Here is a 13,712-nt window from a genome sequence, read left to right on the forward strand (position 1 = left end):
CATTATTTATTTAGTGCTGTTCTCTTCCTAGAAGTCACTCCCATCTTCAGCAAGTGGTAAATATTTTAGTGGTAGCATGTGGGAAGAGATGGGGAGGTGGCTATGGGGCAGAGATGATGTGGAAGGTTAGCTGCAAGTGCAGCAGCTGAGGGTCCTGGGGGACCAGAAACAGCACAGTGGAAGATGAACACAGGGGATCTGTAGGGTTTGAAAGTAAGGAGTGTCAGGAATAAAAAGACTGGAACAGGAGGAACTATAAGATTTTTGTTTGTTTGTTTTACTTTAAAGCAAATCTCTTCTGTGACTAAAAAATCTTGCATGTTGTTACAAGCCACAGGTATAAGGGGGCATAAGGAGCAGTTCATCTCTTCTCCCCTCTTACTCCCCATGCCCAGCAAGACACAGCTGGTCAAGTGCTTTATGTTATGAAAGGATTTAAATTAAGAGAACAAAATTACTCTTGCTAGATAGAGTTCAGATCTCTGAGCAAGGTAGATTTTGTCCTGGACTCTTAGATTACTACATTTTATCTATTTGTACTTATAGGTAGTGCCTTTGCTGTAATTTAGCCCTGGACAATAGTGCTCCCTGTCCCAAGGAAAGTCTTTCCAAGCTACGGGAGATAAACCAGCATGTAACAGGAGGACTGATCACATCAGGGCATCAGCCATGCAGGTGGGCTGTGGCTGTTCAGAGATGTGAGATACTTACTGGCTTGATCCCATTGGTTTGTCTGTAACACAGTGCTGCTGGGGCTGGGCTCACTGAGAAGGAAAGCAAGTGTTTAAGGGAAGGATGGAGGCTGACTGTGTAACAGATCAAGGAAAAAAGTGTCCAGTGCTTTGGAGACTGAAATCCTGGGTTAGGGGATTTTGCAACAGCAGAGGTTATACAGGGAGCAGGGAGGCATAGCAGAGCCTTGTTTTAGTCAAGACTGGCATCTGATGGCGCCCGTGAGGACAGCAAGACTTGACATGAGGCAGTTGCCTGGAGCTCTTTCAGTCCCTTCCCTTCCTGTCCTACAGCCTAAGCATTTGTGTGCTGCCTGAGGTACTGACCCAGAGTGAGCCGGGTGCTCCTTGCACTGGACCAATGAGGCTGTGTTTGTCTTCCAGAGCTGTTTTCTGAGCATACTGCCTTTCAGAGCTTTGTTTTGAGGTGTCACTAGCAGCATCCTATCTTCTGTCTTCCCTTGGCTAATGTGCATCTTCTTTACTTGTAATGTAATACCATAGGATTGTTTTGGTTGGAAAAGGCCTTGAAAAAGATAGTCAAGTCCAACAGTTAACCTAGCACAATGCCAAGTCCACCAAAGCACCATTTCTATGTGTCTTTTAAATACATCCAGGCATGGTGACTCCACCACTTCCCTGGGCAGCCTCTTCCAGTGCCTGACAACCATTTCAGTCAAGATATTGTTCCTACTATCTGACCTAAATCTCCCCTGGCACAACCTGAGGCTATTTCCTCTCATGATATCACTTGTTACTTGGGAGAAGGGATAGACCCCCATCTTGCTCCAGCTTCCTTTCAGGAAGCTGTAGAGAGTGATAAGGTCTCCCGTCAGCCTCCTTCTCTCCAGGCTCAACAACCTCAGTATCCTTCCAAGAGAGACACAACCATCTTCTGACTTTACTGATGCTTTTGACCTAAGCTTGGATCACTGCTGGGGTGGCTTTGGGGAGTCATTGACTTGTGGTCCTCTTCCCAACAGGTTGCATCCCATTCTTCCTTACAGTTAACAACAAGCAATATCCTCTTCCCTGCTACAAAAGTTGTACTGGTAGTAGTGTCAGCGTGGCATGGAGCCTGGAATGAGAGACACAAAGTATATACCTGTCCTGGACATGGCATGAATGTGATGCTCTAGCTTTGCAGGTAGGTAGCAGCACGTCCTCCTTTGCTGTGAATAATCCTGGCCCCACACAGAAAATTCAGGCTCTAAGCTGACTGTCTCCATTCAGGAATGAGACTTTGGGGCCAAGGGGAGTGGTTCCAGGAGGGTGTCTGCTCCCATGGTCAGCCAGAGTCAGAAGGAGGTGGAACATGAGGAATCAAAGAAAGAAAAAAACACAAAATATGCTTACACCTCTGAGTAAAGCCATTGGAGATGCCAGATTGCTCCTGGCTGTGGCACTGCAAAGCATGCCGGTGAGCTTGTTGGCCAGCTGAGTGGCTACCAACAGCCACCAGGTGTGGTCACAGGGCAGAAGGCAGGGAGGGAAGCTGGGGGCTGTAAGCAGAGGAAGAGTAAGGGACAGGTGCTTCAGTCTCTGAGCAGACACATTGATAAAAATCTTTGGCTTGTTGTTTTCCTGAGCTGTCCCCCCCGGGAGAGAGAGCACGGCTGATCTAATAACTGAGGTTTGCTGTCCCTGCTCCTGGCCTGGTGCCCAGAAAACCGCTGCAATTTTGTAATGTAAATACTTCAGGTGGGCCATTGTCACTTCAAAAACTTCTGCAAAGATTAGCTAATTAATCTCATTAGCCCTCTGTGACACAAAGGAAGCACTTGATCCCCAGATATCAGGTATCTATGTTTGCCCAGTGTGGAGCTGTTGTGTTTAATCCTGGCAGATCACAGCTTTACATCCAAGCCACTGGGACTGTTACCCTTCCTCCACTCTCCCAGATTAATTACACACCAATGTTTGGTGGTTTCCTCCTGCAGGGGATGGGTGACCCAAAGCAGTCGACCATGGCCCTTGTATTACTTGTGCTGCACCAGGTCCTCTCACCTCCCACTTTCACTGCTGCTCTCCAGGTTTTTTGAATGCTGCTGTTTTTCAGTTTCTTCTTTTTCCATTTCTTGTTTTTATTAAAAATCTTCCCCTTTCTGGCACTCCCTTTTCTTCTGTCAGCATGCCTGTGCCCAGTTCAGATATGTGTTCAGCATCTCCAGCACCTTGATCCCAGACCAACCTGGGTGTCTCGCCCTGTTCTCTCTTGTCCGTCTTTGCCCTTTCTACTCTTGTTCACCTGACTGCTGCTTCAGCCCTTGTATTGCTCTCAAGCCTTGCAGCTCTTTCTTCTTTATCCCTTCACTTCATCCCTCTTTCCATCAGGCTGCATCTATCATCCTTGCATTGTTGTATGAAGACTTTTTCCTGAAAGCTAAAGTGGAGATCTTGGCTACTTAGGTGTTGCCTTCTGGGTAAGGATAGATGAGGAATATAGTCTGAGCATAAATGCATTATGTCCATATTATTAGCTAACCAGATTCTCAGTAGTCTTCCTTCATTATTTGCTCTGAGTTTCTGTTGTTACTCTTTTTAACTCCTCTTTGTGTATTTTCAGTCCAAGCCCCCACAGATTCTCTCCACATCTGTGAAATCTGAAATCTGTGAAATCAGAAATCTGGAGCATAATCTGTATTAAGGGGACTACCAGGAGCACTGAGCAGACAAAGAGGATGTGACAAACTAAAGCCTGGCTCTAACTATGGGTTAAAACTTAGGTTAAAAATCACACGTAGTCAAAGATTAGTGTTTTTACCTTTCTTGCAAATATTTCTCAAGGATGTTCAGACTGAAAACACTGTTGAAAATTATGAATAGACTTTCCCCCCCCACACACACACTGTGTGTTTCTTTCTACTCCTTAGTTTTGTGTTTGTATCTTGTTCACTCTCTGACCCAATGGGGCAAGAGCAGCCCATTCACCAGACAGGATATGTTTGCTCTTTAATGTTTCTGTATTTATTGTGCAGATGGCATATCATAAACCTCTAAAAAAAAGTCCTTGGAGACACATAGTGATGATGCAGCTGGCCATATGAAAACATTGTCATAGGGTTAATGACAAGAGGTGTGAGGAAAAGTTAAGTAGAAAGGCCAAAGGCTGCTGCTCATAGAAATAGTGTGGACAGGAGGAACCAGGAGCTTAGGCCCTGTCTGCTCTGCAGAGGTCTCTGATATCTGTCTTGGCCGGGTCAGCTCTGAGCCTGCTGCAGGAGTCATGGCTGTCTTTGCCACCCATGCAAATGTATTAAAAAATACCTGTCCTTGTTTCACACAGAGGTGAGACCTTGATGAATTCACTCTATCAGGAATATGTTCCACAGAGATGTGCCTAAGGCATGTGAGCTTTGTTAATGTCTCCAGGTCGTGTGAGTGGTTCTGATCCCTGCCTTTTCTGGGGTACTCCTTCTCATCCCTGCCTACCTCCATGAGGAGACTGTTCTGGTCCCTGACAGATGATGTTGGCAGATTTTTAGGATGGGGATTCTCATCATGGGGAAAACAACAGGTGCTCCACTGGTAGTCCATCTTCCTGTCCATCTTAGGAACTTCATATAATAGAGAGCAGAGACAGCCACCACAGGCAGGTTCATATGTTACTCTCCAAGATGAGAGGACTTAGGCTGCAACTCCTCCAGGAGGGGCACTGGAACACAAACCTGGTCTGGGAGGGGGGTGGGTCCTTTAGCTGAAAGGTGAATAGTAATTGCTTCTGCTCAGATAACTTACTTGATAGGCTGCACTGTAAATGAACTCCTTTTCAGTCCTCTACCAACTAAATGAGCTCACTGCAGAAGAGTGATTCTTGCACCATCATGCTGTTCTGCTCAAAGAGCTGTGATCAGGAACAAGAGGTGAATTCAGGCAGTCAACCATGATGTTCCTGGAGTATCAAATGGAAGCCAGTGTCCTGCTGAGGAAGCAGGCTGGCTTCTTCTCCCGACCTCTGATGTCAATATGAACAGGAATAGATGAGTGGATGAAAAGAAGAGAAAATTTTGGGCACGATAACTGCTGCTTGTGTTTGTACGTTCTGAAGATTTCTGGATGTAAACATGCAGATCTTCAATGACTGTCACTTTAAAACATAGATCCAGAGCTCAAACTTGCTGCAGACATTCAGAAGTTTTGCTTTGTTCTGTGGTTTTCAGTCCCTCTATAAGCCTAAGGCTCATGTTTCTATGGCAGGTGGCAATGTCATCTGTGCTGCCAGAGCCACAGCAGAAGATCAAGAGACAGGAACTGCTGGAAGTGGTAAAGCTTTCCCCTGAGCATAACAATAATAATTATTAATATATTAAGATAATGTATATTATTATAATCATGATAATTCTCTGCCAGCTTGAAATTCTTTCTTTAGCTTTAGGAACTAAGCTGGTACCAAATTACTGTGCTCATCTGTGCTGGAGGCAGCACTTGGCTCCATCTGAAAGAAGCTCTGCTTTAGGAGAGAGCCAGGGTAGGCATGGCATGTGGAGGTATTAAAATAGCTCTTGGGGATTTAACTTCTAGGTTACATAGCCTAGTTTTAATGGTGGCTCCAGAGAAAGGTGCAGGAATCCCTGAATTGCACAGTGGGAATCTGCTGCATGGATAAACCTCTTCCTGATCCCTCTAGGTGAAGGCTTCTGCCCAGAAGCAGAAGGATGTCCCGAGGGTATTCTAGTCAGTCACAGAAATGCTTTATCCTTTCTAGATTCCTCATGAGCTCTTATCCTCAGGATCAGATGAAAGTGACTTACACAGCAGTGTTTTGTGTAGTGTAAAAAGGCAATCTTCAGTAATTTTCACCTTACTCCCTTTCAAACTCCTCATATCAGAAAATCTGTACAAAACAGAGCAACACATTTCCTTTTGCCATTTACTCTTCTGAAACTTCCTTACTGAACTAGTCCCCATCTTTTCAGCTGTTCTTGAAGGTTTTTAAGTGCTGCAGAGATTTACACTGAATTTAAGCTAAGTGAGGCACATTTTCCCTGCACCATTGCCTGCAGGGCAAATGCAACCTCAATTTCCAAAGAAAAGAGGGACTCTCTCAAGGGCATTTTGAACATCCAAATAAGCTAAAAGTGGCACTCCTTTAATCACAATTTTGAGGACATGCCCTAGTAAATTAGAGGCTTGATTTACCAAAGCTGTGATATTTTGTGGCTACTACACAGTGTCCATCAGAGCATACCTCAGGCTAACTGAGCAGAACAAGGCACACTTCAATCTGATGTGTATGAAGGGGAAAAAGAAAAAAAAAATCATTTTCCTTTGTATTTCCAAAAGTCAATGACAGGAGACTTTGCCAGAAGCTCTGCTTAAAAATATCTCTAAAATTATTTCTGCTCCTGAGTGCTCTTGTGGGTGATCTTCTGCCTTGAGAATCACTTGGGGATGCTGCCCTGTGACTCTCCTTGCCATACAACTCACTGTTAAGGTGGGAACACTTCCCTCCTGGCTTACTTCAGCAGTGTAATGGCCAGAGATGCCAAAAGGCTTTGGCTGTGCTCCTGTCTTGGATGCAGACCACTGTCCAATTCCCCTGAGAGTAAAAGGTGCTATGGTTTGCCCTTCAACACTGGTGCTTGCTATGATAAACTGGAAGCACAAAGTCCTTGAACTTGGCACTTGGTGTTCAGCACTACCTCTTGCCTGTGAGCAGAAGTGAGGCACCTCACCTTAGGCTTGGATGGGAATAGTAAACTCTCCTGTTCAGAGAGCAGCTTGAGTGAGGTGTGGATTTTCTTGTGCTATAAACCATGATCTCTGTTCAGGCAGGATCTGTTAACTTTTTCTTCCTTAAAGGTTCTTCATCATTAAAGAAAGTTTCCTGCTCTACTATGCTGAGAGTGAGAAGAAGAGCTTTGAAAGCAATAAATACTTCAACATCCACCCTAAGGTGAGCAGTGTTTGAATGGGGATATGCTCTTTTTTTTTTTTTTCCAGCAAGTGAAGAAGTCATAAATTTCATAGATCCAGAGGAGCCTCAAAAGCAAGAATGATCTCAGTACCTCTTCAGGCTCCTTAATGATTCAGCAGACCCATGATTTTAAGGTGTTTTTACCTGCTAGTGGATTGCCTGGTTTGCATACTTTCCTACTCAATTAATCTTGTGACTGAAAGTCACAGAATTATCCAGGTTGGAAAAGATCTGAGATCATCAAGTCCAACCCTTAATCCATCCACCACCTCCCTGGGCAGCCCATTCCAATCTCTGAGTACTGTTGGCAAAGCCAGTGGTGGGTTTAGCAGCTTTGGTTGCTGCTTGTTCCTAACCTGTACTCACAAGTGGTCACAGCCAGCCCCTGCTAACTCAGGTACTCCCAGCCCCAAGAAGCAGCCTCTGTAGCTCTGCCACCTTGAGCTCTCATGGGATAACTCTGTGCCCTGCTTTTGTCCTCTGCAGTCTCTGAAAGGGGATGAAGCAGATGTCCTTAAAAAGGTGCTAATGCTTTGTGGTGGGAGCCCCTCTGCTTTCCAGGAACTGCATGTATTGCCACTCCTGGGATAGCCAAGGTAGCAGGGTAGGGTCCCACAAGTAAATAAGGGTGGAAGTTCAGCTCTGGCTATTTGTTAACAGTTATATTTGGTTTTACTGACTGATTGGAGTGCTCTGGGTCATCCTCAGGGTGTCATACCCCTAGGAGGTTGCATCGTAGAGCCCAAAGAAGAGCCCAACATGCCTTATGCCATCAAGATTTCTCATGAAGACTTCCATGTAAGTAGGCTTCTACTCTTCATTAAAAAAACCCCAAAAAACCCAACCAAGTACACATAGACCACCACAGAACATATTGTTGCTGCTGAGCAGAGTTGGATAAGCAGTCTTTCCCACCTCAGCAAGGTATGCCTACCCTCCATGGGCAGACTAGTCTGAGAGAAAGGGTGGCTTAGCATCCCAAATCTCCCTAAGGCTTTGTTGCTGCTCCTGCTTTGACAACAAACAAGGAATCTTGGTCTTTCTAATGGTGTGTCTTTATGATCCTAGCAGACCAATAGACTTCTGCAGGAGCCCTAGAGCTCATGTTGCCCCATCATTTTATTCTTACTATAACTGCTTGCTGTGGGCAACTCCTGTGTGATTGGCCTGGGTCATACGTGCTCCTATCAGGGCGGAAACTCCTCCCACAGGAGCTGTGCTGGCTGTGTTTAGTTCCTGCCCTAAGTGAGGCATGTAAGGCACCAGCCTCTCTAATTTGTTTTGCTTTTTTTTTTCTCCTCCTCTCTTCTAGGGTAACATTGTTCTAGCAGCCGAATCAGAGTCTGAGCAGGCTCAGTGGCTGGAGATGCTACAGGAGTCTGGAAAAGTGTAAGCTTCTTTCTATTCCTTAATCTCTTTGATCTGCTTGGTAGAGTGTAAAGAGAGAATCCTGACTAGGACTGCAGAGAGGCAGACAAGCTCCCCAAGACTACTAAGACCTTCTCTTTCCTCTGGGACCCATTCATCCCCTGAATAAGAACTCCCTAAAACTGACACAAAGCTTTCCGTGGTGGTGTGCAGTGTGCTGTGCAGCAGGACCCTTTGCTGACAACCCCAGGCTGTCACCTGTTAAATGCTAAAATACCAAGTGGCATCTGCTGTCCCTCTCTTCCGCCTCAGAGACTGAATAAGAGCTCTCCTGATCCATTTTGTGTGGGAAGCAAGGTCTGTGAGCTTGACACAGGTAGGGGGCAGAAAACCTCCATGCACAGTAGGTGTGTGAATTTGGGGAAAGTTAAGAGTAGAATGGGCAAGACACAAGTGTAGTGAGCAGCTCTCCGTGCTGCTGGTGATCAAGGCCCTCACCAACCTGACCCTGCTCTCCTGACTTGTATTGGCCATGCTGAGATTTCAGGAGCAGCTCTGAAGCAATTGTGTGGCCATGGGGTGTGTGACTCTTCTGCCCAGGTCCTAGGACACTCGGGCCAAGCAGCAGCAGCACGGTTAGGACTCCTGAGACAGTCTGGTTCTGAAATGCAGAGGCAGACTACATCCCAGGGGAGGAGGTGCTGGCAAAGCATTTCCAGCCCATCTACAGGGATGAAAGGGTTTGGCCTCTGTATGTGTACAACACTGAGTTCAGAGTCTGCTGGGAATGCCAGAGGGTTTTGCAGGCTGTTGGCCACCAGCTCTGCAATCCCTCAGCACCCTGGAGCCTGTCAGTACAATGAACATCTGTCCTGCAAAACCAGAGCAGGCTCTTCCAGCAGATGCAGGAAGAGGTAACACTTAAGCAAGGATTTGTCTTCCCCAAGCCAGGAAGAAACTTCTAGGGTCTGTAGAGCAGAGCCTACTATTCAGGTATGAGCCCTTCCTGGCTGCATTACACTGTGTGCATGGTCCTTTGTGAATCTAGGGCCAAAACTGTTCTTTCAGGCAAGTTTAAGTTGTAATACCAGAGAGTGTGTGTATGTATGCATGGTAAAGGCATTTATCTCAGTTAATTCCAAATTATGAAGCTGAAAATGTTAATCTGCAATTAATGGGGAGGACAGTGCTAGGGTGGATCAGCCCAAGCCAAGCTTTGTGCTGTTTCAGGGAACCTGGTTTTAGTGCCAGTACCTCCATGGTATGAACTGCCACACAAAGCTGCCCAGTAAAGCTTTGTGGGAGCATGAGCCCCATGTGACACAAGACCCAAGGGAGAGGTCTGTCACCCACTTAGCATGAGCAGCCTGGGTCACTGCAGAGGAGGAGGGACTTAAGTTTAACTTAGTTTATTTATTTATCTAGGTAGATATCTATTTATTTGTATCTGTTTAGCCCTTGAGTAATTTGGAGTTTTATCTTTGATAGCAGAGGTCTGCACTTGTGTTCACCAATGTTAGACTTAACTATTGCCAAGGCTGATAATTTGGGGGCCAAATTCTTATTTCTGATGTGTGTGGGAGGGAAGGAACACAGCTGCACAGCTCAGGAGCAGTTCTGAGAAGCAAGATACTCACTTCAATATTCCAGCACTAGTATTTAAAACAGAAGCTAGATAGTGGCAGGCTACTGGTACCTAGCTGAAAATCTATCTGACAGAGATTTTCCTCCACTCTCTGCTTCTGTTCTTGTATCAGAGAAGAAGAGGTATGCAGCTCCAGTGCCAGCATAATTGGTGCTGCTGGTAGGTAGCCTGTATGTGAGGAAAAGCACAGATTATGTGATTTATATTTGCAGTGTTGGGTTGGGAGCTCAGCAGCAGCCAGAAAGGCACAGCATGGCTGTAAACTGATCTGCAATGAATAGGAAAGCTAAAAGGACACAGCTGAAATATTCTAGGCAGCCTGTTTTAGTGCTCTGTTCTTAGATGGAGATTTTACTGCTAGTGGCACTGCAGCACTTACAGTTTATTGAGACCCTCCTGCAGGCACTCATTATTTAAAACCAGCCAAAGGGAAAAAAAACAACAAACAACCCAACACCCTCAAAAAAAAAAACAAAACAAAACAAACCCCAAACCAACTGCAAAGACTGTCATGTTGTTAATGGAGGAAAGAAGTAAAAATGAACCCAGCACGGGGACCGTCCTCTATCTTCTCTCCTTTTCTTCAATTTTTTCTGCTGCCTCTCTACATCTGGGGCTGGGGGGTGGGAGTGTTTGTGAGTGGGAAACCACTTACTGAATGCTGAGTGGGGCTGATGGTTGCTCCACCCTTCTAACATGTTGCAGCTTGGACTTGCCACACTTGCCAGATCTTGAAAGCTTTTTGGAAATGTACAAATCCTTGACTTCCAGCCATCCAGCTTCTCTTCTCACCCAGAGAGGCTTTTGCTGCTCCTAATGGGAGAGTGGGGCACGTATCGATAGCAACATTCTTGGCAGTGGTTATAAAAGTGGACATGGCAGGGAACAGGGAGAAAGCAATAGGTAACACAGTACATATGCCTGAGGACCATGAAGTGCTAAGTTTCTCCAAGAATTGGTTGCAGATGCTCCCAATATGGGTAAAACTCAAGCAAAGCTGAAGAGTTCCCTGTGCTGCAAAAGGACTGAAAGAGATGACATTTGAGCTATTTAACATAAGCAGATACTGTACAGCTTTGGGTTGGTTTTGGATTTTTTTTCAGAAGTTTTATAAAAGGGTACTTTCTACTTGTCCCAAGAGCCTTCCTGACCCTGTGCTGTCCAACTCTTTAAGCAGTTTGTCTTTTTCTGATGAAAACTCACTGGTGAGAAGTCATAGCCTGTATGTCCCTGCTGCTGTACTTAAACATCAGCTCTGGTTCCAGCAGGTAAAATGAATAAAAGCTTAAGCACTGCACAGTGCTATAGGTACATCTTCTAAGTCTCACAGCAATAGGTTTAGTAACCTTTGATTTACAGAGAAATATCTTGTTAGGCTGGGGAAGGGAGGGAGCACAGAGAAAGTGAGTCTAATAAACAGACACCTTAAAGGCTACATCTGCTTTGAAACCCTCTGAGTTTATCAATGACAAACACTGCTGTTTTCCCTCCTGCCCTGGCCTTGAGCTTTTTGCTGTTTATTTCTCTGGGGTCAGATTCATCCTGTATCAGAGAATGTTACTGAAAAAGCACATTCACACCCACATGTTCTCACTCGAGATGAGGATGTCTACCTGTGGGCAAAACAGCAGCTTTTTAATTAGCACTCTAATTTTCTCTGTGCTTTAGAAATATCCTAGATGCTTATTAGCTGAAAAGAAACCCAGCTGGCAGCAAGGAGCACAAGGCAGTACAGGGGCTTCTGCCTGGTCCCTGGGGTGATGTGTGTTTTATATATTTGTCTGGCTTTTGTAAGAGGTAAAGTACAGGTTGCCTTGGAATTGTTTTATAAGGGGCTGCCAACTTAACAGTTTCCAAAAAGCTTCAACTTCAAATGGCTTACAAAGAGGCCCTGTACACAAAGGCTTACAGATATTCAGTATTCATAAGCTCTCTTAGGATTTAGCAAAGATGGCAAAATTTCTGGGCAGCAATTGCTGTTCCTGTATTTGCACCTATATAAATAGATCTGGATGAATTTTACATATGCATTTTATGTATCCTATGTGTGTAGGTATTTTTTTTAATGGAACATTAATATAAATGAGTGGCAATCTCCATTTCTGGTTCTGTTTTGTATTTGTATGTCCTTGTCCTTGGTATTTAGTATCTGTATTAAAGCCTACCTTGTCCATCAGCTCTATCAGTAATGGGCATCTGCTCCACAGGCCTTTTTTGCAGCTTAGTTTCAAAATGTGCTCAAGAGACCTTGAGATCCTCTGGTGAACAGTCCTACAATAACACAAGGTATTCTTTGAATACGCTTTCTTCCTCTAACCATCCCTACTTGCCAACATCTTGTCTGGCTTTTGTCTCTGATTCTTCATCATTTTTACAGGGAGAGGCATTTAACTCACAGTGTAAGGCCAGGCACTAAATCCTAGTGGCTTACAAGTTTAGCAGAGGAGGGTTTGATTGGCTCCAGGATGGATGATGGATACCAGAAAGGCTGAAGATAGACAGCTATAGAAAGGAGCCAATAAATGGTTAAAGTTTGAAGAGGAAGAGAGTCTGTAGCAGCAAGATATTGAAAAGGCTGCAAAAGACAATGTCACTAGCAGGTGTAAAGCTATTTGATTTAAAAGGTAAAATCTGGTTCTCAAGTCTGATGGGATCCATTTAATGTTTTCCAGGTACATCCTGTTGCAGCTGGAGGCTGTGCATGTGCTGGGTTGGTCTGGAGAGTCTTTAAGTTCAGAGTACACATTTCTAAAACACTGGGGAACCCCCACCCACACATTTCAATATCTGTGCAGTGTTGACATACAGTTCCCCTTATAAATAAAAATAAACTACTGAATGCCAAGGAAATTTCAACTGATCTGTGGAGAAAAATGTAGTGAACTACTGTCCCAGCTGATGTGTTTGAATTCCTTGGTAGTTTGCTAGGCTGAATGCCCTGCCTCACTCTGTGGACCCTTAGGTCTCTTTCATTGTCTGGTTTGTGCCTGCTCTTTCTAGGACCTGGAAGAATGCCCAGCTGGGAGAAGCCATGATTGAGAGCCTGGAAGCCCAAGGACTGCAGCTGGCAAAGGAGAAACAGGAATATTTAGGTAGGAAGCTCTAAATTCCAAAAGCCATAAGCCCCAAAATAGCCACAGGTTTTTACAGATGACTTTTACTGGATGAATCTTTCAAGTAGTCAGCAGCTGAAATTCAGGTTTTTAAGGGACTCAAAACACAAAAATATTAAGGTATGGTCTAGACATGCAGTTGGAGTGAGAAACGACAGGGTGCTCTGGCCAGTGTCCTGCAATCCTGCAGCTCCTGGTGGCTTCAGTGTACAAACTTTTGCTGCCCCTGAGAAGTCTGCTCACCAGGCAAACAGACTAATACATTTGCTTCTCTAAATCACACAGGAATGCTATTTCTGAGTTTCTGAGGCTGATCACAGCTTTTCAGCTTTTTTTTTTTCCTTCTCTTTTTTTATGTCTTTCTCCATCTGGGCTTTATCTGCATTTGCTCACACACTTCTTATTGGAAGTGGAAGAATCTACACAGACTTCTTTGATTCTAATGGTAGTTGCTAATTTGCCACTGGTCTCTCTTTGGGTAATGGAGGGACAGCAGTTGCTCCAGGTGAACACAGAATAATTTAGGTTGGAAGAGACTTCTAGAGGTTATCTAGTCCAATCCTCTAGTCAGAAACCAGCCTCTAGATGGCAGTACCCTGGGTGCTCTGGCTGCCTTGGGAGGTCCAGAGGTCTCTTCCCCATGTTGCCTATAGGAAGAGCCAAGGCAGAGTATCCTTTTTAACTCAGATGCCTCCTAAAGTTAGAGCAATCCCCAAGGTGTAAAGGTTCTTCTGACCTGAGGGCTGCTGGTCATATGTGTGAACCCAGTGACTCATCTGGACAGTCAGCTGCTTTAAACCAGCTAGCAGCAACTTTGGGTGCTTCAGATGGTGATGTCTTGAGCAGGGTCTTGTGGTATCTAGTCCTAATCCTTGAGCCACTAAGAGGAATCTTGAAGAGCCTTCTGAATTTCTGCATCCATGCTGGTCAGGGGTGAT

The 13,712-nt window shown here is 45.0% G+C and overlaps 1 protein-coding gene across 7 annotated transcripts in view; it reads left to right on the forward strand.

Annotated features, from left to right (window-relative positions):
* Positions 1 to 13,712, forward strand: part of PLEKHD1 (pleckstrin homology and coiled-coil domain containing D1) — a 39,427-nt gene that overhangs the window by 12,469 nt on the left and 13,246 nt on the right. For 4 of the 7 annotated variants that reach the window (XM_071744476.1, XM_071744473.1, XM_071744472.1 and 1 more), the window contains 4 exons: positions 6,534 to 6,627; positions 7,357 to 7,446; positions 7,961 to 8,037; positions 12,662 to 12,753. In XM_071744476.1, coding sequence (XP_071600577.1) covers positions 7,408 to 7,446; positions 7,961 to 8,037; positions 12,662 to 12,753 — 208 coding nt within the window. In that variant the 5' untranslated portion in view covers positions 6,534 to 6,627; positions 7,357 to 7,407. Of the gene's footprint in view, positions 1 to 1,714; positions 1,879 to 6,533; positions 6,628 to 7,134; positions 7,245 to 7,356; positions 7,447 to 7,960; positions 8,038 to 12,661; positions 12,754 to 13,712 lie in introns of all 7 variants that reach the window. The other 3 variants (XM_071744474.1, XM_071744477.1, XM_071744475.1) reach the window with 2 other exon arrangements.

This window comes from Heliangelus exortis, chromosome 5, assembly GCF_036169615.1.
Source record: "Heliangelus exortis chromosome 5, bHelExo1.hap1, whole genome shotgun sequence".
NCBI lineage: Eukaryota > Metazoa > Chordata > Aves > Apodiformes > Trochilidae > Heliangelus > Heliangelus exortis.